At 44.3% G+C, this 27,580-nt stretch overlaps 1 protein-coding gene across 1 annotated transcript in view; it reads left to right on the plus strand.

The window, feature by feature from the left end:
- The window catches only part of ADAMTS12 (ADAM metallopeptidase with thrombospondin type 1 motif 12), a 288,146-nt gene that overhangs the window by 99,646 nt on the left and 160,920 nt on the right, over positions 1-27,580 (plus strand). Inside the window, exon 3 of the mRNA XM_045787203.2 lies at positions 12,096-12,246. Within this exon, the coding sequence (XP_045643159.2) occupies positions 12,096-12,246 (151 nt within the window). The remainder of the gene's footprint in view (positions 1-12,095; positions 12,247-27,580) is intronic.

Raw genomic sequence — 27,580 nt, forward strand, 5'->3', positions numbered from 1 at the left:
CTCTGACCCTCCTGCTTCCCTCTTGTAAGGACCCTTCTCATTGCATTGGGTCAACAATCTCCCCATTTCAAGATCCTTAACTTCATCATATCCAAATGCTTAAATGTTAACATTCCCTTTTTTTTCTTTTCTTTTCTTTTTTAAAGATTTTATTTATTTGACAGAGAGATACAGCGAGAGAGGGAACACAAGCAGGGGGAGTGGGAGAGGGAGAAGCAGGCTTCCCACTGAGCAGGGAGCCTGATGCCGGGCTTGATCCCAGGACCCTGGGATCATGACCTGAGCCAAAGGCAGATGCTTAACGACTGAGCCACCCAGGTACCCATAACATTCCCTTTTCTGACAGCAACCTCTCCTGCATTTGCCTAATTTGTCATTTCCTTTGACTGGCTTTTCAATGGCTTTGTGTCAGCTGAGCATTCAGCCGGGCTCCAGAAAACAGTGGTGTCTTCTCCCATTCCTCAGAGCAGTTTCCCAGCTGCCCTTCCTACTTGCTGTAAGCAGGTAATCTCACCTGTGCTAAAAAAGGAAAAGAGGTTCCCGCTCTGTACTCCTTCAATGACTCTCCTCTCTTTTTCTTCCCATGCCATCTTTGGAGGAGGACACAGCACTTCTAGTCCCATCAAGGTAATAGAGAAAATGATTATTTTACTGAAGATTTCATCGGTGAAAGTGTTAAAGCATTTTACACTGTGCATTTCTTATAGTGCTTCAAGTAAAAAGCTCCACTTTCTTTTTGCAAAGCTTTCACTTTGGCTGCCAGCTGGTGTAACTTGGATCCTCTGTGGATCTTTTTCCTTCCGGCTTCTCCATCTCCCGGGGCTGCTTTGTCTACACCTGGCTTATTTCTGGGACTCTCAGCTTCTTCCTTCTTTCTTAAACATAGTCATTTAGGACCCTCTGAGTGGCTGTTTTCCTTCCCCTTACCACTTTAATGTTGTCTTCAAGGATGGGAAAGTCTGTTCTGCTGAGGAAGATTTTGTTTGTTCTTGGCCAAAAATACTAGTTACTCAGACCTGTTCTTACAGGACAGTGAGGGATTGCAAATAACTAACATTTATTCTGCTGTAGTTGTGACTTCGGGAGAGTTTAGAAAGTAGAGACAGTGAGTTTAGACTTATTCTTTAATGAAAGAGCCCTTGGGAAGGCAAATCTTTTTTTTTTTTTTTATCTTTTTAATTTTAGAGATGTAACGAGGTTATAAGTACCAGTGTTCACATGCTCACATTCGTGTCTTTAACATCTCACACTAGGCCTCCTTGTCCTTTTTTTCCACCGTTTTCTGCTGTGGCACTCAGTGAAGCTAACATCTATCACATTTCCTCATGGTTTGCCTTCTCGCATCACTAGGCCATCAGAGAAGACATCCACCAAGCCACTGTTAAACATCCCTGGAATGCTGTGTTTCAGGCCAGGGTCACTTTGGAGGCCATAGCACACTCTTGGCTGGCTGCTGTGCGCTTTCCTGCCTGTGTGGGAGCATGCCCGAAGAGAAATTGTTGCCCATCATGGTGGGAGAAGCAGAGCCAGGGCCATGTTCTCCACAACCCAGAAAGGGCTTTGTGTCCTTACAGTGGAGGATGGTTTCTGGACTGAGAATGATGACCTGCTGGGGCATCACGAGAAAAGAGTGCTGTATCTTGGCTAAATCGGCCATAATGGGTTTCTGCTCCCCACAGGAGAAAGTGCTTTCACTTCTGCAAAGCTGGTTCTCTCCCATTGTTCTCCCTAATAACATGTTTCCTGGGCTTCCAGTGTGCTGGCAATTTCCCCCCTTCCTTTTAGTTGAACTAAAGTTAATTTTCTGGTGATGACAAACACGAATTGCTACTTAGAGCCTTCCCCCACCCCTGCCCCACAAAGGCATAGCCATAGAAAAATTCCGAGGAACAATCTTTTTCTGATAGAAGATTACTGAGAGACGGAGAAGTAGCCAGAAATGACTTTAAGTCTCTGATAATCCCTCCTTTTGCTCAGGACTGGAAAGACCATTTTGCAAGTCACTGTCGTCCAGAAGGCTCCCGCCCTGTCCCTGAAGACTGATGAGTTTTTGGTTGCTACAGTGTCTTAGCTGATGCTCCTTGATTTTATTAGCTTATCTAGGCTTGCATGGTTTGAGATGTAATGAAATTCCTTTTTTAGTTTTCAAGAGTAATAGGTTGGGGTGGGTTCTACAGCATTCGTGTCAAGCTAGCTTCTTTCAGATGTCCCATCTTCTCAATGTCAAATGAGTCCACATTTCTTTTTCTTTTTTTTTTTTTTAAGATTTTATTTATTTATTTTACACAGAGTGGGCATGAGTAGGGGGAGCAGCAGGCAGCGGGAGAGGGAGAAGCCGACTCCCCACTGAGCAGGGAGCCCGATGCAAGACTCTATCCTAGGACCCTGGGATCATGACCTGAGCCAAAGGCAGACGCTTCACTGACTGAGCCACCCAGGTGCCCCTGATTCCACATCTCAAATCCAAAACATTTACTCAATTAGATAATCTGCTTCCTAGAATGTTTTAGACGTGTTTTGGCATCTTGCATTGCCCTGATCTGTTAGGATGTTATGGGCATTCAGGGGAACATTCTCCACAAACTGTAGTCAACAATTGTTATAGCTGAAACTTCTTTCGGTTGAGGTGAATTAAGTGTTTAATTGGAGTCATTGCTAGTATGTGTCCATATCCTTAGTGTTATGCTGGTTTGATGGTAGAAGAAGATAAAAATAATCAAGCACCACCTAATGGAATAGTGTCATGGTTTCCAAAGTATGACACGTGGATTATCTGTATCAAAAACCCCAGAGTGCTTGCTAAAATGCAGATTCCTGGGTACTGCATTAGACGTACTGACTAGGATCTCTGGGCAAGACTCCTGGGCATATGCACTTTTAATAAGCTTTTCATGATTCCTTTGCACATTAAAATTAGAAATAAGTGGGCCATCTGATGCCTTGTTCTCTTTGGTCATTGTGTTCTTATTTCTAAAGATTTCTAAATCTTTCTAAAGATCCATTTTAGTGGGCTGAGTGGCTGTTCTTCTGTCAGGGACTTAGTCTTTCTTCCCTAAGAACAGTAGTCAGTGAATCTATGTGGACAGCTCTTGGGAATTAGAGTAGAAAAAATGCACCTAGTTCCAAGTATTATCTAGTGAGAAGAACTAATTGAGAGATAGCTTTTCTGCCCTTGTATGAGCAGAAAGTTTTCTTCTAGAACCAAAAACAGTACTTTCAGAAATAAACAGCTATGTTCACTGTGCGGCAAGATGGAGAAATGATTTAGTTACAGAGAAGAGTCCAAATACCATCACCTTGAGAAAATCCGTAAGAGATGGCAACATCGACTGAAAACTGGGCTCTGTTTGGGGTAATTTTATGTATTTTCTTGTTCAGGTCTTACTAAAGAACTAAAAAACATGCTGTCATTACCATTTTACAGATGGGGAAACAGGCTCTGAGAGCTCGAATTACTTGTGCAAAGCTACACTGCTTGTTAGCACTGGAATTGACTGGTAACTCAATCTTGTCTCCAAAGTCTATCTTTGCCAATTAGAGGCAGAAAAAACTGCTGCCAATTCTATTTTCAGGGGAAAAGGAGGCCAGGATTTGGCATCCATGGTTGACCTAGCAACATAAAATTAAGTTTATTAAAGATTTCAGCATTCATTCATTTGAAGAAATCCCACCTTAGGAGTTAAGCTCGATTCTGCTGAGAGAAGCCCAGAAAATCGGCCCTCCAGGCTGAGGAGATCCTGTGATGTGTTGGAAGTTTGATTAGAAAGCTCCACCGTCCCTTCGAGCTCTTAGACTATTAAAGGAAGGAAGAGAAATCTATTGATTCTGTCTCCTCTCAGATTTTTCCAGACAACACGGTGGACACCCGGTCATCCCTGATTCTCCCCTAGTTAGTGTAGTGCATACATGGACATAGGAAGGTTATTCTCAAGAATCGGCTGGCACCTTTGTGAAAGCCGAGAACTCCTACGATCTGCCATCTGCAAACTGGAGAACCAAGCAAACCATGGGATTATTTAATCTGAGTCTGAAGGCCCGAGAAGCAAGGGAGCTGATGGTGTATAAATCCCAGTCTGTGTATAAATCCCAGAAGATCTGACTCTCAAGGTGTTGGGTGATGGCCACCCACACTGGGGAGGGCATTCTCCTTTCCTGAGTCCCACCTAATTCAAATGCTAATGTCATGGAAACACCCTCACAGAGGCGCAGAAGTAATATTTAATTAGGGCATTCCACGGCCAGTTGAGGTGACTCATAAAATTGACCACCATACCAGGCACGTGGAGGAAATGTCCCTTAGACTCTCACAGTAGCTAAGAGCTAACACTTAGGAGGCACTTATGTGCTAACATTCATCCAAGTGCTTTACACGGACTCGTTTAATACACAGGACACGTCTTATTAATGAGTTAGTTAGCAAGTTACTATCACTATTCCTATTTTTCAGATGATGAAATTGAGGTGCAGAGAAGTTCATTCACTTGTAGCCAAGAGATGAACCGAGCAGATGGACTTGAGAGCCTTGCTTTCACCCCCACTCTGTATTGTGTTCACTGTGAATGACGCTCTGACAACATGAGCTCCTGTGCATTTATTGAGCACCAATAAATGCGGTAAAGCCTTCTGCTAGGCATTTTACATACAGCGTCTCTGATAGTTACACCCTGCAAATTAAGAGAGATGAGGCCCCATTTTGCAGATAAGAAAACGGAGACTCACTGTATTGACTAATTTGACCAAGATCACACAGCTCAAGCCATTTCTAGTAAACCTGGTCATAACTTTTTGATTTTATATATTTTTTGGAATCCATTCCCTCATTTTTTTTTTTAATGACCAGATCTGTTTTTTCTACTATTTAGACTCCGAACTGCCAGCCAGTGAGTGGGACGTGGTCTTGTGTATATTAGGGCTGTGGTGGACTTTTCTGAAGAACATGGCAGAGGTAGGAGGACATGTAGGTTGATATTTCAGGGCTCTCAGGACAGCTCCTTCCAGAAGTGGAACCTGGCTTCCAATTCTATATGATCACAAGTCCAGCCCCGGGATCCTGCTGGGACATCTACACCCCTTCCGTTCTGGTCTCAGGACAATGCAGCCCCCTCACACAGCCCTTGTCCTGCCAAATGGTTCCTTTTAGTTTTGGCAAATGTTGGATTGTTTATAGCTACTTATCTCTCTAATTTCTCTGAAGTCAGTGTCGGTACATTGGTGTTTCCAAACTGGCTCCTGATTGACTTGATTTTAAAAAACAGTTATAGTGAAATGTCACATTTTTGCAGTTTGTTTTTCTTTTAAGGCAGGTCTTCAAATTTGCCTTGATTACAGCGCTCATCACTGTATGATGTGTATGCCGTGGCTCTCCCTCTGTCATCAGCCAGTCTCTAGAAATACACAGTCCAGTGTAGCTATTAACCACCTGTAGCTGTTTTAATTCAAGGTAATAATTACAGTTAAATGAAATTGGATCATATGGTATGTCTATATTTAACTTTTTGAGGAACCTCCATATTGTTTTCTAGAGTGGCTGCACCAGTTTGCATTCCACCAACAGTGCACGAGGGTTCCTTTTTCTCCACATCCTCACCAACACTTGTTGTTTCTTATCTTTTTGATAGCAGCCATTCTGACAGGTTTAAGGTAAGGCCCCATTGTGGTTTTGATTTACGTTTCCCTGATGATGGGTCATGGTGAGCATCTCTTCATGTGTCTGTTGGCCATCTGGGTGTCTTTGGAAAAATGTGTATTCAGGTCCTCTCCCCATTTTTTAATCATATTTTTTTGTTGTTGTTGAGCTGTAGAAGTTCTTTACATATTTTGGATATTAAACCCTTATTGGATATATCATTTGAAAATATTTTCTTTTATTCAGTAGGTTGTCTTTTTGTTTGGTTGATGGTTTCTTTCATTGTGCAGAAGCTTTTTATTTTGGTGTAGTCCCAATAGTTTACCTTTCCTTTTGTTTTCCTTGTCTGAGGAGACATAGCTAGAAAAATGTTGCTACCGCTGATGTCAAAGAAATTACTGCTTGTGTTCTCTTCTAGGATTTTTATGGTTTCAGGTATCACATTTAGGTCTTTAATCCATTTTGAGTTTATTTTTGTGTGTGGTATTAGAAAGTGGTCCAGTGTCATTCTTTCGAATGTAGCTGCCCAGTTTTTCCAGCACCGTTGATTTAAGAGACTGTCTTTCCCCACTGTATATTCTTGCCTCCTTTGTCATAGATTAATTGACCATATAAGCAAGAGTTTATTTCTGGGCTTTCTATTCTATTCCATAATGATTTGGGTCTCTGTTTTTGTGGTAATACCATACTGTTTTGATTAACACATCTTTGTAATGTATCTTGAAATCTGGAGTTGTGTTACCTCCAGCTTTGTTCTATGATTCAGGAATTCTACCACTGGGTATTTAGCCAAAGAAAATGAAAACACTAATTCAAAAAGATATATGCACTCCTCTGTTTATTACAGCATTGTTTACAGTAGCCAAGATATGCAAGCAACCTAAATGTCTATTGATAGATGAGTGGATAAAGAAGATGTGTACACACACACACACACACACACACACACACACACAGAATATTACTTAGCTATAAAAAAGGATGAGATCTTACCATTTGTGACAACACGGATGGACCTAGAAGATATGATGCTAAGTGAAGTAAGTTAGACCGAGAAAGACAAATACCATATGATTTCACTCATATGTGGAAACTGAAAACAAACCAAGTGAATAAATAAACAATAAACCAAACAATAAGCAGAATCAGACCTTTGAGTACAGAGGACAGAACTGATGATTGCCAGAGGTGATGGGGGCTGGGCGGATGGGAAAAATGGGGGAAGGGAAGTGGGAGCCATATGCTTCCAGCTATGGAATGAATAAGTCACGGGAATAAAAGGCACAGCATAGGGAATATAGTCAATGATACCGTGATAGCGTTGTATGGTGACAGATGGTGACTGTGCTTGTGGTGAGCATAGCATAACGTATAGACATGTAGACTCACTATGTTGTACACCTCTCAGCTATACTCAAATAAAAAAATTTTAAAAATAAAGTTAAATGAAACTAAAACTTCAGTCCTGCTGTTACATTTGCCGCATCTCAAATGCTCAGTAACAACCTGTGGCTCGTGGCTATCCGATGGGATGGTGAAGCTGCAGAACATCTCCATCATCACAGGAGGCTCTGTTTGGCAGCACTGTCCCAGGAGGTAGGGACCAGACCTGTATTGCTATCATGTCTGCCCTACATATGGTAACTACCAGGTGGTGGCACTGAGAATGTCTTCCTGGCATGAGCTTTCTCTCCTCACGCCACGTGAATTACTAGCACTAAGACTAATAGGCAGAATCTTCATGAATCTATGGTATTACCAGTCACTGTCTCCACTGGCTCCGTGTGGGCCAGCCGGGGAGCTCTTGGGATCGCAGCAGAGGGTGAGATAGTCCTGGGGGAATCTTCCCGGTGGTCTTACATCTACATTCTGAGGCTTCTATCATCTCTTACCTCCTGGTCCTGGTTTAGGGTCCCGGTTACAGAGTAAATGATAAGATGCTCTGCCTGCTACAGACCAGCAACAAAAAAGCTAATAATTCTGGGAGGCCGTCATGGCTTTAGGACTGTGCCAAGTGTTTCGGAGACTATAGAGGTGCAGTCTTGTGTGTTTGTCCTCCAGAAGCACTCGCCCTCCTCACTGGTCTTCATCTTCTCTGAACCACAGCACCGGAATCTGTGGCACTTAGGGAGGTACCCCACACCCCCCACAAATGCACACCTTTCTCAGGGGTGCTGTATATCAAGTCTTGTCTTGTGGCTGCATTATAAACCTTGAGGTTTTCATACTCCTTTCAGCGTTCTTAGCACAGGCCTGGCCACGCGATAGATACAGATTGATAATCAATAATGATGATTGTGGGGGTGCATTTTTATCCTCTCTACTGTGTATTATAATGGGCAACAGGGGGCATCTTTTCCAGTGATTCATGCCCTGTGATTGCATATCTTCGGTATCTCTTTATCCCAAGCCAAGATGTTGCTCGTGTTGTGTTCGTCCCCTGGAAGAAAAAGTTGATCTGGTAACCTGTGAAATTTTCAAATGAAAAGGAATTTCTTTTCAGGACAGATTGATGAGTTTTTGCAGCACTGTTCCATTGTACAACTCCAGGGGGCGCCCTTCACAGCTTTTTCCTATGTGAACAGCAGCCCCTTGAGCTGCTCAACCCAGGGCCCTGAGTGTTAGAACTGATTTGGTAATTCTTTCCTATGTCTTTTACAAGACCATTGTTGTCATTCTTCATTCTGCTAGGTTTTACCTGTAGTAAAACCTAATGGCATGCCAACATAGGTTAGGTGACTCTTCGGGTCTCTAGGCTGTGTGATTCTAGAACACTCTATTCACAAATCCCTTGTTAGACGATGCCAGTTTCCTGCTGGACCCCAAATCATCGCACTAACAGAAGTATAATTGTCAGTTGCATCAAGGTGACTAACACTTTGATGGGAGAAGGAGAGGAGGTTGTAGGCAACTATTCTCAATCTGAGACTGGGGAAAATAAGTTGGTTCTAAAGAGTCTGTGACGGTCCTTCCCCACCTTTCCTTAGCAGAGAGCAGTAGAGGTTCAGTGCCCCTGCCTCACACCAAGGTGGCTCAGCTCTTTGTCTCATGACCACCAGTTGGGCTTGCCTGGCAAGTAGAAAGCAATGTGGAGTCTGATTTAATGGACTTTAAGAAATCCACCTGCCTTAAAATCTTTTCCATCAATCAGCCCCTAGCACTTGACATGAACTAGTACACATTTTTTTTTCTTTTATGTCAATAATGTTTCCTATAAAAAATTAAAGATGGGCTTCAAGTTAATATATTAGTGTTAGAAATCAGAATAATGGTTACCTTTGTGGCGGGGATGATATTGACTGGGAGGGGAATAGGGAGTTTCTCAGCTGCTGGGAATGTTCTGTTTCTCCATTTAGGTATTCCATCTATGGAAGATTTATGGGACTTTACAGTTTTGATTTGTATATCCTTTTGTATGTTTATGAATCTTCAACATAAAGTTTGTTTAAAACAATTCTTAGAAGATAGCTTCAGGAAACATTCAGAGATATTTATAACTTAGTTAAAACAAGGATGTGAGTTTATTTCCAAAAGGGAGTCAGCAGTGGGCTGAGACTCCTGGAGACTGAGGGGAAGAGTAGATGACAATGGAGAGAAAGGGCAGATTTGTCCTCCTTGAGCTTCTGCTGGGGTTCATTCTGTCCCGGTTTTTCTGGGAAGAGTACAAGCTCCCAGTGAGTTGGATACTTTTTTTCGAGTCCATTCCCATTCTTCTTCAAAGATCTAAGGAGGTGAGCAAGTTATAGAGAAGATTGGAATAAAGAGTGCCTCTTCCAGAACTGGTAATAGAAGAAGGTGATTCTCTTAGACAGTTCGCTTCAGGAAAGCATGGAACCAGTCCTTCATTTGGAAAGCAAACCATAGATGAGTTCTTCCAGCGTGATCTGGCTCTGGTTAGGTGAGAAGAGATCATTCATCCGTGGCCACCGGAAACTTGCTTTCTAAAGCTCTGTGTTTATATCTTGGTGGAGAGAGAAGGTGCAGAGCTCTGCTAGGGAATCTTCTGCCCTCACTCTTCTCCAAACCAGTGGCTGCCTCTTCATCCCCTCTCCTGCTGTATGACACGCACATGGGGTCTGCACATGTGAGCAGGTGTCCTGCTTCCCCTCCAACTGGTGAGTCAGCCCTCTCTCCTAGGTGTCACCATTCAGCTTCTGAGAAATATTTACACTGAATAGGTGATTTCCGGGTGCAAGACTGGCCTCGTGGAGGAATGCAGATGAAAGTCAGCCTTTAGGAAAACGCTTGTTTGGCTTTCAGAAATTCTCATTCATGTTGCTCATAAATAGTTATTATGTTCTCAGCTGGAGCCCCATCTGTTTCTTCTGTACCACCTGGGTCCAAAATTTGAGGTTAAAGAAATACCAATAAATCCTTCTTGTTGGTGAATGTTTTTTCTTCAGGGACATCAGTATTGGGTTGATAGCAGTTGCACAAAGGGACCCGCACCAGCCTTCCCCTAGGAGTCTTTGAGTCCTCCTGGTTTCTGTGGATCAAATGAGCTTTATCAGCAATAGGCTTACGTGCTCCTCATGTCCCTGCTCTTCGTCTCAGAGTAGAAATGGAACCAAATCTCAGCACGGTGCAAGTCTGTTTGCAGCTACTTTATTAGTCTGGATCTCGCCGGTTCTTTACGTCCAGTGGGATTCCTCGGAGAAAACATTACCACCCTGCATTTGTAAAGTACTTTGCATGGCACTTTATAAGCCTTAGCACATTGGATTCCTCAAACACCCTGGGAAGTAGTAAACATTACTCCCCTTTTGCAGGTTGGGTGACCTATTCAAAGTCACACAGCTGTTCTGACCACTGCCGGTACAGTGTGCCCTTTTTTCTGTTCCCCTTGTTATTAAAGCTATTTCAAAGTCAGTAATCAAAACAGGAAGCCAATTGTGAGATTTATGTTAGATCTGGTTATGTTACTGGTCAGATGAAGCAAACATTTTGGAAAGACATCCGAGTCAGGGACTGTCCATAGAGAGCAGCCTCCTTTCATGGAGCCCCTCTTGCCTTTTGAGTGTGGGGGACTGCTCGACTAGTCTTCAGACTCATCTGCAGAGTAGGGCAGCCCTGGCTTGCTGAGGTATGGTGAGGGGCCTTGAACTTGGAAGCCTTCACAGTTTCCCTAAGACCCTGGTGTTTCCTAGGCTTTTGCAAACCTTATTCACTGAATGGGTATATTGACCCTAACACAACGAAATGACATAAAATCTGGAAAGAGGCTAATGATAGATAAGGCTATGAGCTGGGCCCTTTTCTAAGAACTTTGCATGTATTAACTCATTTGGTCTTCATAACAACCCTTGATTATCCCCATTTTTCATTTGGGAAAGCTGAAACTGAGCAAGTCATTTGCCCAAGGTCACAATGCTCATAAGTGGAGGAGCTGGGATTGAATCAGTTTGATTCCATGGTCCGAGCTCCTGATAAACCTCAGTGTGATGCCTTAGGCAGGTCTTCTAGGGCAAGTTCTTTTTTTCATTAATATAAAATTCAGATCCTGAGCCCTAAGTCCAGCCTAGGTGATCATTGGCACAAAAGAGCTTTCTAAACATCTCAAATGGGCACCAAGAAATTTTCCTAAAGAGAAAAGAGTTGTAGCATATACTGCCTCTAGACCTGACCTCCAGAAAGAGTTATTCATTGATGGGCTTTTTCCAGCATATCACTGATTTTCACATCTGTGAATGAGAGTGCCCCCCTCCTCGTGGAACCTGACAGAGGACTTTGCGTTGTGAACTCCTGAAAACTCAGTCTCAGATTTCTTTGTTTCTTTGTTTCCATGAGAGCACTGTGGCAAAAACACTTCAAGCAGCATTTAGCTGGACTGCCCCCGTATGGGTAAATGTTCCAAAAAATTGTCAATGGAATATGGCATATAGGTACCAACTCCTTAATAGGGCAACTGGGAAGCGTTGGTTCTTAGTTGAAGATTCATAGATACCCAGCAATGGGTTTTAGGGGCAGGGGGACGAACTGCAGTGTTGCATGCCACGTTTTGGATACATGTGTAGGGGTACATTTTTTCATTGGAATCTCAAAGGGATCCATGACCCCAAAACATAGAGTAACTATGACTACAAAGACATCCCATTAACTTATTTATGTGTAGCTTTTCTGTGAGATAAGATGGCAGATTTTTTTAAAAAGATTTTATTTATTTATTTGACAGAGAGACAGCCAGTGAGAGAGGGAACACAAGCAGGGGGAGTGGGAGAGGAAGAAGCAGGCTCCTAGCGGAGGATCCCGATGCGGGGCTCGATCCCAGGGCTCTGGGATCACGCCCTGAGCCGAAGGCAGACGCTTAACGACTGAGCCACCCAGGCACCCCAAGATGGCAGATTTTGAAAGCACCGCTCTTATGGGTTTTAAGGGATCATCACAATCTATGTAATTTTCACTTTACTAATTTTCCCTGCATAGATACTGAATTGATTCAAATAGACCTTTGTATTACATATATTTACAGACTGGGTTTTTCCATCTACCACATGGAGACTTCTTCATTGAGCCTGTCAAAAAGCATCCACTGGCTGAGGGAGAGTACCACCCACACATCATTTATAGGAAGCCGAGGCAGAGAGTTCCAGAGCAGGAGGAACCAGCCTGCGGATTAAACGGTATTGTGACTTCAATCTCCTCACCGCATTGAGGAGTCTGTTTTGTTCCATATTGTTCTATTACAACATGACCTGTTCTTACTCAAATCTGTTATCTCCACCCCCTTTCTGTTGCCACAAAGTATGTGTCCTTGTTGGAATAATTTCACTTCTCTATACTCTAGTCTCTCTGTGTTCTTAATGGGAAGGGGAAAAGGCATCTCCCACATCCTTGCCTCATTAATCGATGATATTCACATGATATTTATAATGGTGAATTGTTTGTTTTTTAAACTTTTTGAATCCCTTAGAGGACGATAGTTTAAATTAAAGACAGTGAGTTTTAGTATTAGCAAAGTTATGCTGCTTTAGTGTGGGATACTACCAAAGTGCTTGTCGTATCTGTGTATGGAAGGCAGACTTCAGTGTGCGATGGTGCTGATACTGATGTGTGAAGAGAATCTGAAGGAAATATCAACACAGTATCAGATGATGAATTCAGCTAAGCCTGTTTGGGCTGTCTTTTGTTTGTAGTTCACTGACGTGTGTTCCCTGCCCCTCGGCTCAGGAGAGATCTGAACTGGTCCTCTCTGACTTGTACTAAACAGTTTCAGATAGTTTTCAGAGGTGAACTGACCCAAGTTGTTTCCTTACGATTCCCACATTCTCTCTGATTTGTAGGATATAATAATCTATGCATAAAGAGCCACTGGAAATTGGGACATTTTCTTAAGTATTGTATAATTTCTCTTTTCTTCAGAGGAAAAAAAAATGGGCCAGGGGGACAGGTAACAAAAGGAATCCATAATATTATTTATATGTCTTAAGAATTTGGGAACCATGGAGCTCAGTAGGAAAATAGATAGATAGTGAAAGAATTGGAGCAGGCGAATTCTAATTAAGGCTTGAGAGGACTCAGAACTTTGCAAGTAGGAGAAGGAGAGGACAAGGGGACAAGTAATTTCTTTTTTTTTTTTTAAAGATTTTATTTATTTATTTGACAGAGATAGAGACAGCCAGCGAGAGAGGGAACACAAGCAGGGGGAGTGGGAGGGGAAGAAGCAGGCTCATAGCGGAGGAGCCTGATGTGGGGCTCGATCCCAGAACGCCGGGATCACGCCCTGAGCCAAAGGCAGACGCTCAACCGCTGTGCCACCCAGGCGCCCCGGACAAGTAATTTCTTTATTGACTTCACGCAGACCCTGGGATAGATACCAGACCCTGGTAACTTTCCTGGGAGTTTCTTCTGTAATCTTAGCAGAGTATGTAAACAAGAAGAAATTTTGAGTCTATAATGTTCCTGTACACAAAATGGACAGCTGCTTACATTCCTTAACTTTAGGAAGCTATTCCAACTTTGTCCTAAATTAGATAACAGACCGTCTAAATCTCCTTCTAGCAAGAGTTAAGAGAAGGGAAGAGAGTCTTCTGATGGTCTGATTAAGTTGCCAATCCAGATAACTTAGTCTCTGTGTGAGATTTAGTCCTGATCTAATCTCTTGAAGAATTTCCCAGTTCCTATTACATTGGATGATGGGATAACACTTTGTATGTGTGATTGGCTATTTTTGAGATCACTGGGTCATCAGTACAGCAGAGAAAGTTACTAGGGCAGCCAGCAAACTTGGCCAGAGAGGCGCTTCTGTAGCCACAGTTGTGCTGTAAAATGAGTTAGGCTATTCCTCATGCACCCACCTTGAACACCTTCTCTGTTGAGGTAGACTTAATTAATAATGAATTGAGAATGGCGCATAGTTCATCATATGGCAGAAGGAATGGCTAGGAAAGGAGTGAAGTTTACTAATGTCATGTCCTTGTTAGGTCACAAACAATACCTCAGCCATAGTGCTTGTCATATCATTTCCCTATTCATTCACCTCCAACCCTAAGACTTACCATTACTTTGGAACCTTCTCTGATTAATCCCACTTGGAACAATTTTTGCATTGTGAATTCTCCACACCTATCTTCTAAAAGATACTGTCTTAAACTAGCTTAAAACCTCACAATGTCGGAATTGAATAGATACCTCTGTTGGAAGGATCTTTGAGTGCCTAATGCAGCCCATTTTTTCACCAAAGAAGCAATTGTGACTCAGAGAAGGGAGTGAACTCTCAAAACCATCACGGTGGTAGGTGTTCAGAATATAGCCAAGCTTAGGGGCGCCTGGGTGGCACAGCGGTTAAGCGTCTGCCTTCAGCTCAGGGCGTGATCCCGGCGTTATGGGATCGAGCCCCACATCAGGCTCCTCCACTATGAGCCTGCTTCTTCCTCTCCCACTCCCCCTGCTTGTGTTCCCTGTCTCGCTGGCTGTCTCTATCCTGTCGAATAAATAAATAAAATCTTTAAAAAAAAAAAAAAGAATATAGCCAAGCTTAGAAGTCAAGGTTCTATTATACTTGGACTTTATACTCCCTCATGGTTATTCTTTACGTCTTCTTGGAATACATAAATCTTGTTTTATCAGCTGTGTTGAGAGCCCCGTGAGAATAGGAATTCCCTTCCCAAACAATATGTAACATAGTGTAAGGTGCAAAGAGAAATATAGTAAATCATTAGAATGAAACGAAGAGTGATTCATAGTCTCATCTTATAGATGAGACTAGAGTATATTAGCCTCTCATCTACATAACATTGATAGAAAGAAAAAAGAAATGTGCATTTTCTAGAAGTTGAGAAAGTGTCAGTTGTTTGTGACCATCTCTATTCCTAAGACAAACAAACATGATTTAATGCCTAAACGATAGCTAGGGATTCCAGAATAATCTAACATGCTTGCGAATATTCTTAAAATATACGTGACATTTGGATTTTACAAATCTTGGTATGTTGAAACGGACTTAGTCTTGCTAAACAAGTAATTGTGCTGTTCTTATGCCACGTTACCCTGCAGAGATGATGGAATTAACTGACAGTGGCCATCTCATTAGCTGACATTAAGGTACACTTTATACTTAGGTCAGTTGGTGTTTCAAAGTTGAATTACTATGATTATGTCAAGAAAGATCCCCTTGTGTAAAATGTTCTTTGTAATGTTTAAAGCAGGAACACCTTTGGTATTGAAAAAGGATGTACTTTAAAAGTGCTCTAGTAGTTCAGGAAGGAAAATGCATCAATTACTTTTCTCTGAAATGTGTCTCTTTACTTTTGATGATCTCCCACGTAGAAGGGTGTCCAGGAGTTTCACAGTGGGTACCTTATCAATATGGTCCAAAAGTTCATTTTATTAAACTCTTCAGAAGTTCATTTTATTGACAGTGACAATTTCCTTTATCTGAAGGCTTTTTTTTTTTTTTTTTTTTTGGTCAAGAACATATACTAGGACTTGAGTGACTATTAAATGCAAGTATCCAAGAGAAGTATGGTTTTGGGAAGCTGGGGAAGGGGAATTAACACTAGTCAGATCAGATGCTAACAGCTACAGGGTCATCTGTGGCAGAAAGAGGTCCAGACAGGTAAGATCAGAGTCTGGGATTTCATGCATTAGGACTCTAGGAACATGGGGTCTGGTTCCTGGCATGCATTTTTGTGTTCAAAATTTATTCATTCAACAAATATCTATTGGGTATATTCTTTATGGCTTGTGCTCTCCTAGGTTCTGTGGGTTCATATGTGAATAGGCTATAATTCCTGGTCTTCAGAGCTGACAGCCTGGATTTAGGACGTGGGTATCTGTTCCTGGTTTTATTTTTATAGTATATGGTAAGACCATGAAGGAAGACGGAATCTTAATGCATGTATCAGGCTTTTTGTCACTCTGCCTTATGTTAGTACTGGGACATGTAGCTGTAATTAATTCATTTTCCCTGCTGTAATTGGATTCCACGATGTGAATGTACCACTGGATCCAGTCTCCTGTGAGTAGATCTGAACTGTTTCTAGTTTGGAGCTATTATATATTATATTGTAAAGACTGTTCTTGAACAGTCTCTTAGGATTCAAGTCCATAGGGTTATCAAAGACACACACACACACACACACACACACACACACACACGTGTGCACACACACACACGTGCATACACACACACACACACACGTGCACACACACACACACACACACCAAGTAGTGGTATGAGGATCTCATAGGATATAAACATCTGGCTTTACTGGATGATGTGAACTTATTTTCCGAAGTTGTTGTTCAAGTGTGGTGAGTGAAGAGTTCCCATTGTTCCATATTCTGTCCAATACTTGCCAGCCTCACTTTTAAATGTGGCCGGTCTAGTGGGTAGGAAGTGGTATCTCTCTCTGCTCAGTGTTGAACTTAAACATATTTGTTGTGAAGTTGGGCCTCAAATCTACGGCTGTGGCTACAGATTCTCCATGAATAGTTTTCTCTCCTATTCCCAGAGTGGAAACCCAGAGAACCAGCTTTAGGTATGCTGACTTGTCTCTTCATTTTCTGGTTCACTTTTTCACTTAGTCTCTGATTTTACTTTTACGCTTGTCTTTTTTTCCCTCCAGAGCAAAAGTAGTGAGCAGCAGATACCCCAGTTCCACAGTCGGCTGTGTGCACCCATCAGAGTTCAGCCAGAGAAGCAGAACCAGTAGGAGATGTATATGAGGAGATTTATTGCAGGAAGTTGGTTGCCACAGTAGTGGGGGCTAGCTAGGCAAATCCCAAATCCAGGGGCAGGCCGCGTCAGGAAAGGCAGGCTGCAGGGGCAGGCCTAGGCTGAAGCAGCTGTCCAAGGCAGAATTTCTTCTAGGAGGCCTCAGCTCTACTCGTAAGGTCTGTCAGCTGATTAAATCAGGCCGACAGATTATCAAGAATAATTCTCTTTACTTTGGCTTGACTAAAGTCAACGGATAAAGGACTTTAATTTACATCTGTGAGACACCGTTCACAGCAACACTCGGATTAGTGTTTGATTGAACACTGGGGACAGCAGCCTAGCCAAAGTGACACGTAGAAAAGATCACCACAGTCCATCTTTTGCTCTTCTCTCTGAATTTCTGCTTTTTTTCTTTCTTTCTTTTTTCTGTTTTTGGCTTCTGAAGATTTCCTCCCTTTTTCAGAGCTTATCAGGGGCTTAATACTGGGAGAGTTTTTCGGAGTATCTAGTCTACCATATTGTGAGGAACGAGTCTTGAGTAGATTTCTTATTGAAGTCATTTGGAAATTTTTGAGTTGCCTTTTAAATGGCACGCACAGACATTGCCACATACTAACAAATGTTATAAATGTTATAACATTAACAATAGCTCATTAGAATAATTAGCATATCAGATCACTAACCGATGTAGAGTGTGCAGGGGGTTGTTCTGATCTTATGGAAATCCAGTTAGTTGATTCTAATTCATTATCATGCTCCATACTGGGTCTAAAGTGCACAAGTTTTGTTTGTTTGTTTTATTTTGTTTTGTTTGTTTATTTGTTTTGGCTAACAGCAAACTTTCTTAGTACAACCTGCCCGAGACTTATCTTGAATTTCCTGATTACCTGATCGCCTCATGATTATGGCCGCTTCACAGTGATCCATACCTGACTTTGCTGTGAGGTAGTTAACGTTTTAACCGTTGTTCTGTGCTGTTTTTCTTTTAGTGAGGTGGCATGTTGCTTTGGATTGTCTGCTTTCAGAACTGGTGGAAAGATTGGAAAGCGCTTCGAGCTTTTACCAATGTGAGGGATGAGAGGACTGTTGGGGAGGATTCGGGGAAATACATAATAGGTAAATGTAGAAAGAGAAAGTGATAACCCAGTTTCTTTTGTTTGCTTAGTAAAATCTAAGATCAAGACAATGGGGGCTCAAAGCACGAGGTGCCTCAGCACCGGAGTAGCTCAGTAGCTCTGAGATACTCCCTGATCCAGTCAGAGCCTTTCGTCATTAGCCAGACCTCACCGCGTACTCCCTGCCCTACATTTCCTCACTACTTGGCAGTTCTTTGCCTTGTTCCATCACCATTTCCGGGCCATAGGCTCCTACTTTCCAAACGTACCATATCTATCTGGAGCATAGCACTCCAAACATAGCATTTGCCATTCTGAACTAGCTTTTATTCCTCAAAGAAGCCTTGCTTTCCCTTGCCTCTAGCCCTTGCCTTTAGGTTCCTTCTGCCTGAAACGTGTTTTCCCCAGAAGCTTTACTGAGTTACTTCTGTTCAGCTTTAGGACTCACGGATGGCTTCCTTTAGAAAACCTTCTTGGCTCCATCTGTCTTAGATGCCTCTCCTCTGACTCTTAACACCAGCTCGTTCTCCTACGTCAGGCTTTATCATATGATGAATATCTGTCTGTGTCTTCTCAGCACCGTAAGCTCAATGAGGACAGGAATCATGTCTGCTTATTCATAAGCGTGTCTCCAAGGTCTGACCGAGTTCCCTACCAGGGCAGGAACTCGGCAATGTTGAACTTGTAAGTTCGGGTTTACGGACCCTCTCATGCATTTGGCAGCTTATTACATACTTGTATTTAGCTCTATGGAACCTGTTTAACCTCTGATAATACCCAGATTTTCCTGAGGAAATTTAGTAGATAAATGCTGATGCCTGGTGGTCGGAGACCAAATGTGGCCGTGGTTGGGACTCTTGGCCTGAGGTTGTAGCTGAAAGTGACTACTTCAAATTTTGATTTTAGAGAAAAGAAGAGGAGGGATGGGTAAGAGAAAGCAAGCAACATTCATTCCCTCAGCAAGCTCTTCCCCTGCACCGGGCACTGTTCTAGGAACCGGGGATGCAGTCGTGAACAGAATACTGACCCAGGTGGGAATGTAGCGATGGAGGCCTGGGAGCCTAAAGCAGGCGGGAGAGGGGTGCTCTCCAGGGAGAGGCAAAGAAGAGCAAATGCCTTGGAAGATGAGAGGGCCGAGTCAGTCACTAGCATCCCGAATGCTGGCCTCTGAACCTGAACAGATTTTCAGCTTCCTGTGGAGAGTTGGGAGGACAGTTCTCGGCTGGTCTATGAGGCAAATTTTGGGCATCCTTTCAGTCTTGTTTCAAAAGCTGCTTCCTTGTGAGTTCCCCTCCCCCTACATGTTTGGCCCTAGGAGGACCAATGAGTCCCTTTCTTGAGCTCACCCTGCATTTGGATGTGGCCCCTGGAGACTTCTACCTTCCTGCCCCCCCCACCTCCGTCTCCTTCCCTGCCCCCTAGATGTTCCTTCAGATGGGCTCGCCTCAGGGCTTATGCATTTACTGTTCCCTCATGCTGGAACCCTTCCCCCCCAGCCATTTCCTTGTGGCTTATTCTCTCCCAGCTCAGGTCACTGCTCAGATTCACCCAGTCAGAGAAGCCTTTCTGATCACCATCGAAAGTAGCTGTCACTGTGCACGCCATGTATCCTGCTTTTTCTCTTTTCAGAGCATTTGTCGTCACCTGATATCACTTATCTGTGTATTCATTTATTGTCTGTCTTCTCCCACCTAGAATGTAGGCTCCCTCAGGGCACACACTTCCTCACTTTTGTTCTCTGCTGTATCCCAGCTGCCTAGCACAGAGCCTGCCATAGTAAGCACCTAGGAAATGTGGAGTGAATGAGTGAGTAAATGATGAATCATGGCTTCATTAGTGATTATCCTACTGAACTTGTATTCTGTTTCCACTACCAGACTCATCCTCGTACCAAGGATACTTGTGTCCTAAATATCGAGCCCAGTGTCGGATGCCTAATAATTGTTTGTTGATATATGTTTGTCATTGAATGAGTGAACGATGTGTAGGGTCCTGCAGGTGTGAGCGGACACTTATCTCACCAGGGCTGGGGGTCCAAGCTTTCCAAGAGTGCTCTGAGTCAATGAGGCAAGGCGAATGTGTTCTTTGGGCAGCAGTTAATGTTAACTATGTATTTGTCCCATGGCTTGATTAATGTCGGTGTTTGGGAAAACAAACATTCCCACCCCCACATAGTCCCATTTCTGTGCAGCAGCTGGAAGTCTCATAAATAACCATGAAATTGTTTCTTTATGGGGAAGGAAGTTTACTTGTTAGATTTGAAATCAAATATTTGAGGAAATTATGAATGCATTTTATGCTTCGAATCCTCTCCTCCAAAGGCAGAAAAGTGGATCCCTAGGGTGCTTTCTGGGCCAATAAGCCAAAGATGAGAAAGTTCCAGAATTTAATTTACATGAGTTTGTGTGTCATTGGTTGACCTTCCTTCCTTCAGGATATATTAATTTGATGCTTTCTATGGGCCAGATACTAAGTGACACAGCTCTGAACGTGGCAAGTTGGACCTGCCCTCATGCACTTACAAGATTGTAGGAGGAGAACTTAACAAAAATTGTAAAAATAGTACATGTGAACATTGTGACAAATGCCAGAAGAGTGTATAGAAGAGGAACCCAATATGATCAGGAGGGTTAGAGAAGGTCTGTCTGAGGGAAGCCATAGACTGGGTATAAATTCTTAGGGAGCCATTTTCGCCAAGATCACTTCTACAGAACATCAGCATTTGAGGAATGGTGCCTATTAGGGATTATATTGTGTCCCCCCAAATTTCATTGTTGAAGTTCTAACCCTTGGTACCTCAGAATGTGACTATATTTGGAGATAGGATCTTTAAAGAAGTAATTAAAATATGGTCGTTAAGGTGGGTCCTAATTCCATATGGTGTCCTTAGAAAAAAAGGGTATTTGAACCTAGACACACACAGGGAAGACCATGTGAAGACACAGGGGTAGGACGACCATCTACACGCCAAGAAGAAAGTCCTCAGAAAGAAAGCAGGCTGCTAACACCCTGATCTTGGACTCCTGGCCTTCAGGATTGTGAGGAAATAAATTTCTGCTGTTTAAGCTACTCAGCCTGTGGTAGTTTATTCTGGTGGCCCTAGCAGATTAACGCAGCAGTGACTTGTTAGTTTACCCGCACAGTGATCCCCTAGTTCTTTGAACATGTGCGGAGTTGGTTATGCTGTGTGAGCAAAAGAAGACTGTACACACAACAATAAGGGTTAGTCAGGACTGGCTTTAAGGTGTGTGACTGGTGCAGCCACACAGAGTCATAGTCAGAAGAGCAGCGCTCCGTGGTAGCCATCTTGAAATTCTTAATGATTTTATCTTTGACTTTGTGCTTTGCAAGTGAAGTCTGATCAGACAGTGGAGCTTGTGCTGTGTGCTTGGAGCCTCAGCTCTTACGTGTTTTTGCCTCTTGCCACCCCCCTGCCTTCCCAGGATGGGTTCTCGGCCACCTTTACTTTCCACTATGACTCCATTACCACTGTGACCCTGTCTGGGCCAGTGACCAGGGCACATCAATGTGGGGAGACCTGCTCCCGTGGCTGTCTTCCACCCCCAGGGGGAGCCTGTGCACGCAGAGGGGGAGGTTCAGGAGTGAGCGTCCTACAGTGTCTGGGGAGAAGGCGTGGCAGCAGTCCTCTCCTTCCTAAGCTGGCATTTGGTAGGTGACCTGGAAGGGACCGCTTGTCCACTTCTCATTCAGCTACTGAACATCTGGTGTGGTGTTTGCAATCCCATGAGGTCACCCACCGGGGTGGCTTGAGGTCTCAGGCCGTAAAGGAAAGATTGACTTCTCTACCCCTGCCCAGGGCCCTATGTTTTCCTTTTGTGTTGCAGTCTGCAAATCATGGCCCTGGGTTTAGAGTTGCTCTGCTGGCAAAAAATTAAAGTGAATCTGACACATGTGCACGATATGCTTGAGATTGCTGTAGAATTAGCCATCGATGAAAAGTAATAATTATTAATCATTATTTTTAGTTGTGCTCACATATAAGCAAATGAGTTTTACATTTTTCTTTCATAGTAGAGTTGAGAGAAGAATGGAGTGGAAATCAGGAGAACCGCATTCTGTGCCCCCTCTGTCCCTCCCTACCTGGGACACGGGGTATGAACCGTGGCCTCTGTTTCCTCATCAGTAAGATGAGGGGCTTGGAAGATCTTTGTGGATTCTTCTCACTCTCCTATGTTCTGAGTCTGTTTCTGTTTTTATTCTGCAGTATCTCGAAGCAAAGCAATGGTGACATTCTTTACTCATACAGTGTGGTTTATAATCCGTCAGGTGGGTTTGTATTCACTGGCGGCTCACCCCTGAAAGGCAAAGAGTGTGACCCATCTCTCCAGTGTCCCCAGGGCAGGGCTGCCGTGGGCCATTCTCCTTCTGGGCCTTCCGCCTCCTTTACACGCTTGCCCCATCGCAGACTGCCAGACCTAAAACTTCGGTGCACAGGCTGTTGACCTCGGAGGCCGGCTGGGGCTGCCATGTCAGGCTCTGCAGCTGAGACAGCAGGACCTCGGCGCCCTGAGTTACTGGATGTGTCTGCTGTGTCAGCACCAGCTGGAGCATCGGAGGGAAGAAGGGGCGGTCCGGAGACTGAATTTGGACCCAGGGTCCCTAACGCCTTGGAGAGAGGGGAGAATGTGATGTTGTAGTAAGATTAGAGGACCTACTTATCCAGCTTCCATCCCTCTTTCTCTCTCTCTCTCTCTCTCTCTCACACACACACACACTCACACACACGTCTCTTGAAATGGGGTGCTTGATTAAAAAGACTCCACATGTGTTTGAGTGACGTCAGATACAGTGGGATTGTTATTCTAGGTTCAGGACTTCACGTTTTAGCTAAATTTAACCTGGGTGAGGGGTGTGTATGTGTGATTATGTGTGTATGTGTGTGTGGTGTGTAGGCGTGATTATGTGTGTATGTGTGTATGTGTAGTATGTGTACACGTGTGTTTACATGTGTGGTGTGTGTGGTGTGTAGGTGTGATTATGTGTGTATGTGTAGTATGTGTACGCGTGTGTTTACATGTGTGGTGTGTGTGGTGTGTAGGTGTGATTGTGTATGTGTGTGTAGTACGTGTACACGTGTGTTTATGTGTGTGTGGTGTGTAGGTGTGTGATTATGTGTGTGTAGTATGTGTACACGTGTGTTTACATGTGTGGTGTGTGTGGTGTGTAGGTGTGATTATGTGTGTATGTGTGTGTATGTGTAGTATGTGTACACGTGTGTTTACGTGTGTGGTGTGTGTAGGTGTGTGACTATGTGTGGTATGTGTATGTGTGTGTTTACATGTGTGGCGTGTGTGGTATGTAGGTATGTGATTATGTGTGGTGTGTGTGGTATGTGTATGTGTGTGTTTACGTGTGTGGTGTGTGTGTGGTGTGTAGGTGTGTGTTTAAACACACATATTGCACACCATTGGCTCCAGGAGGCGGACAGCTTGCTCAGCTGTGATGACTCAGGATTTTATGGAAGTTCTTTCCGTCTCGTTAAATACACTGTGTTGAAAGCCCCGCGTCTTCTCTTAGTCAACAGAGGAGTTCTTTGTTTCATTGAGCCGAGGGCGAGTCCAGGCCCCTCGGAAAAACGCTTTCCCTGGCTGAGAGCTTGGCTAGGAACAGGGCCTGTGGCTAGCACCATAGCCGCCGCGCTTCTGAGGGAATCCTGCTGCGGAATTTCCACAGACGGGGGCAGATGGCTTGTGTTCCATAACCTCTGGACACCAGAGCTTTCTCCTGGTGGGATCCCGAGCGCGGAGTCACTGCTGACGGCTCTGTCCCTCCCTGGCAGCCAGCGCCGTGACGGGACACGGGACCCACCGTGGCTTCCCCAGGGTGCTAACGTTGGTGTGCGGTAGACAGGAGCTGTGAATGCGGGTCTGGTACCAACGCAGAGCGATAGAATTTCGGCAGCTAAGAACCACTCCTCACCAAAGGACAGGACAGGGACGTCAGACAGCAGAGACGAGAGCCAAAGGCTTTTTTTTTTTTTTTTTTAAGATTTTATTTATTTATTTGACACAGAGAGAGACAGCCAGCGAGAGAGGGAACACAGCAGGGGAGTGGGAGAGGAAGAAGCAGACTCTCAGCTGGGGAGCCCGATGTGGGACTTGATCCCGGAACGCCGGGATCACGCCCTGAGCCAAAAGCAGACGCTTAACGACTGCACTACCCAGGCGCCCCATAGAGAGAGAGCCAAAGGCTTTTATCTGGCTAGTTCTGTCCGGCTTCAGACCCCTTTTGGTCTTGTTTCTCCCGGGAATACGCAGGAGCTGTGCCAGGCTGAGAGAATCAAAGATGCTTCTCAATTGCACACCTTAGTTCTGGGGAACAATCCCAATTGAAAGCAGACTGTTAGTGTCGAGGGGAAGGGGGTTCGAGAGCCAACTGATGGGAGTTATTCTGTACTTCAGTAACAAACAATCAAAGGACAGTCTCTGGGGACAGAGCAGTGGTTCATCCTGCTCGTGATTCTGGCTCAGAGGGGGATGTGAATCAGGGGCTGGGGAGAGCAGTCCTGGCCTGTCCAGGGGGAGGGGCCATGATCAAAACCCCCAGATGGCTGCATCTCACGCACCTTCCACCAACACCGCTATGGGGCTGAGCTCTCTTGGATGCTGTCTTCATGTTTCCAGGGACTTCTGTAGAATTCCGTAGTTTGTTGATCACATCTGTGCCCGTGGTAGCCTGGGGTCAAGGTGAAGCCTCAGCCGTAGAATCAGGCCGATCCGAATTCCAGCTAGCTGGCAGGTGACTTGGGCAGGTGCCTGTTTTCCTACTCTCCTTGCTTCTTATTTCTGTTTTGTCATCTGTAAACAGTGGTTAATGAAAACTTCATACCCAAATGGGGTGGGGTGGAATCCGTGAGCTACAGGCTCACAGTTCTTGAGCTACCAGTCCAAAGCCCAGAGATCCCTGAAATCCAAAAGTAGTTTAGTGGTTAGCAACCTTACTTGGCAGAATGCAACCCAAATTGATACGAGGCTGCTTATAACTTGTATTTATCTTAGTGAGACTAGGTGTACAGTTTGTTGTGTTGTCAGGATGCTCCCCTAGACCCCATAGGGGTGTTCACTAATAGAGTGTATGACCCAAGTTATTTTTTTTTTAATTGTGGCAAAACACACGTAACATAAAATTTACCATCTTAGCCCTTTTTAACTGTACAGTTCATGGTGTTACATTCACGTTGTGGTGCAGCCAGTCTCTACAGCGCTCCATCTTGCAAAACGGAAACTCTACACCCATTAAACAGCTCCTTTGTCTCTCTCCCCGACTAACCGCCATTCTGCTTTCCAGATTACGTTTTGAATTCCAGCCCATCTGGCCCCAAGGGTTTTGAATAAGGGATCATGGACCTTAGCAGGGGAAGAGGAATGGCCGGCATTTGGCAGTCACCACCTCCTAGGACTCTCCTGGAGAGGCCCGTTCCTCTGATCCTCCAGGGAGCTTTCCGCTGCAGCCCCCCACTTCCCAGCATTGGGTGCCCATGTGTGAAAGGTTGAGAAACCCCGGGAACCGGCTCTGCCGGAGTCTCACTAATAGCGAAGAGAGTGTGCGTGCTTGAATGCAGTGATTGATACTCTCCTTTTCCGTCCTTGCCTCCATCTCATTTTTTTTTTCAGGACGTAGAGGGGCACACACTGGTAGTGGGTTGGGGTGTCAGCTTTTTAGTTCTGTGCCATGGAGCGCGGTATAGGGTGTTATCACGGTGGAAAAGCATTTAAACCTTCATGAGGAGTGCACTGTGGGGAACATATCGCCAGCCTGTTTAGACCCTGCTGGAGACCTTCGGAGCGGATTTATGCATATTGCAGAACTCTCCAGGCATGCCATGAAAAGCAGTAATGCTTACCTTGTTATGCCCAGCAGATCCAGCATAGACACCGGCTCTGAGTCATGTTTTCTATAACTGGAATGAGTCAGGGAATTCTTGACACATCTCCGATAGCTGTGGGAGTGCACGGACCACTCAAGGTCATCATCGGAACACCCGGCAGTGGTTGAGCGTGGTTATCGGAATGTCTCCTCCACACCATTCATTTTGTGCGCATCCCGGGGGCAAATGGAGAGGTTGTTCTCTGCAGGAGGCTTGTGGTTTCTTCCCCTGCTTTTTAATCCCTGGGGACAGAAGTGGATGCTTGGAAGATTGGAAGCCCATGGAGACAATTCAGAACACGAAACCCTCTGATAGATAACTCCTTATAAATACAGAATAACCTTAGTACCAGATCTTCCACTTTGGGGTCGAAAATATGCAAAGAATTATGTACTTTTAAAGCCCGTGACACTAATTTGATGTCTTTATTATCATCGTTAACTATTTGCAAAAAGCTATGAGAATCCTCTACTCCCAAAGAAAACGATACTAAATAGAGAACTTTTAAAGTCATCTGCCCCAGGAAAAATCAAACAAATGATCAGTTTCCAGACATCCACATGACACATTCCAAATCCATGGTGACCAGGATGCCTGTGAGTGTCCGAGGTTTGGGGCCAGCTGGGGGGGGGAGGTTTTTCCCGTAGTGGCATTTCTCCCACAGTCACTGCTATTCTGTGGCCTGTGCTGGACGTTGGTCAAACTCTCAGCAGCCGAAGCTGAGGGGCACTTTTCTGACTCGGCCATTAGGCAGCTGGGACCTAAAGAAAAACAGGAAAACTGGTGTGGGATGGGGGAAAAGGGGGGAGCCCAGACCAGAAATTAGAGTCTGGACCACAAGGCAACTTCACCTGCCATCTGTTTTGTTGGGGCCTGAGAGCTAAGAACAGATTTTATATCTTTAAGTGGTTACATTTACAATGGTTATATGAGCACCTATATAATAGCCTTGATTTTGCCTCTCGATCCACAAAACATAAAATATTTACTGTTGCGGCCCTTTCATAAAATTGGCTGATCCCTTGTCTAGAACATTGGTTCTCAAAGTGTTCTTCCCAGACCAGCAGCATCAGCATCACCTGGGAACTTGTTAGAAATTCAAATCCTCAGAAACTCCGGGAGTGGGGCCCAGTGTGTGTGTTTTAACGGGCCCTCCTCATGATTCTGATTCAGGCTAAAGCTTTGGGGACCACTGATCTAGACTGTCAGTGCATTCATCATGCGTTTGTTCACTTATCCCTTACAAAGAGAAGACCTGGGGCAGATTACTTAACCTCTCTGTGCCTGGCTTTTTTCATCAATAAGGGTTTTGGGGGGCATTAAAAGAGGTAAAACACGTACAACATATTAAATGCTTAATAAGCATCTTAGTGGTTGCTATTTCAAATTTATTATTGTTATTAAAAAACATTTTGTTAGGTCTCACTCAGGTCAGTTAAAAGCCAAGAGAACCCACCAGAGACCTGAGATTTTAGCAGGAATCATCAGGGCACCTTGTAGCAGCTGTGTCCTGGTGGAAATCAGACATGCTGGTCTAGACATCGGGGGCTAATGAGTCCTCCTCCAGCCAGACCCCAGAGCATCTCTGCAGCCCTGACCAGGTGCCCCGCTGGTCTTTTTCCCAGGGCAGTGCCCTCCCAGCCTGCTTCCCCTCGCTTTTGGCACCAGCGCCCTTCCCATCAGGCCTCTGGGGATTTTCAGCCTCCGGAACAACGAGCGTCCCACTTCCTCACCCACCCTGAACATGAGCACACATCCTTTATTCGTGAGTCACTATCGGGGAACTGGGCTCA

Source organism: Ursus americanus, chromosome 15, assembly GCF_024610735.1.
Source record: "Ursus americanus isolate L20-20 chromosome 15, mUrsAme1.1.p, whole genome shotgun sequence".
NCBI lineage: Eukaryota > Metazoa > Chordata > Mammalia > Carnivora > Ursidae > Ursus > Ursus americanus.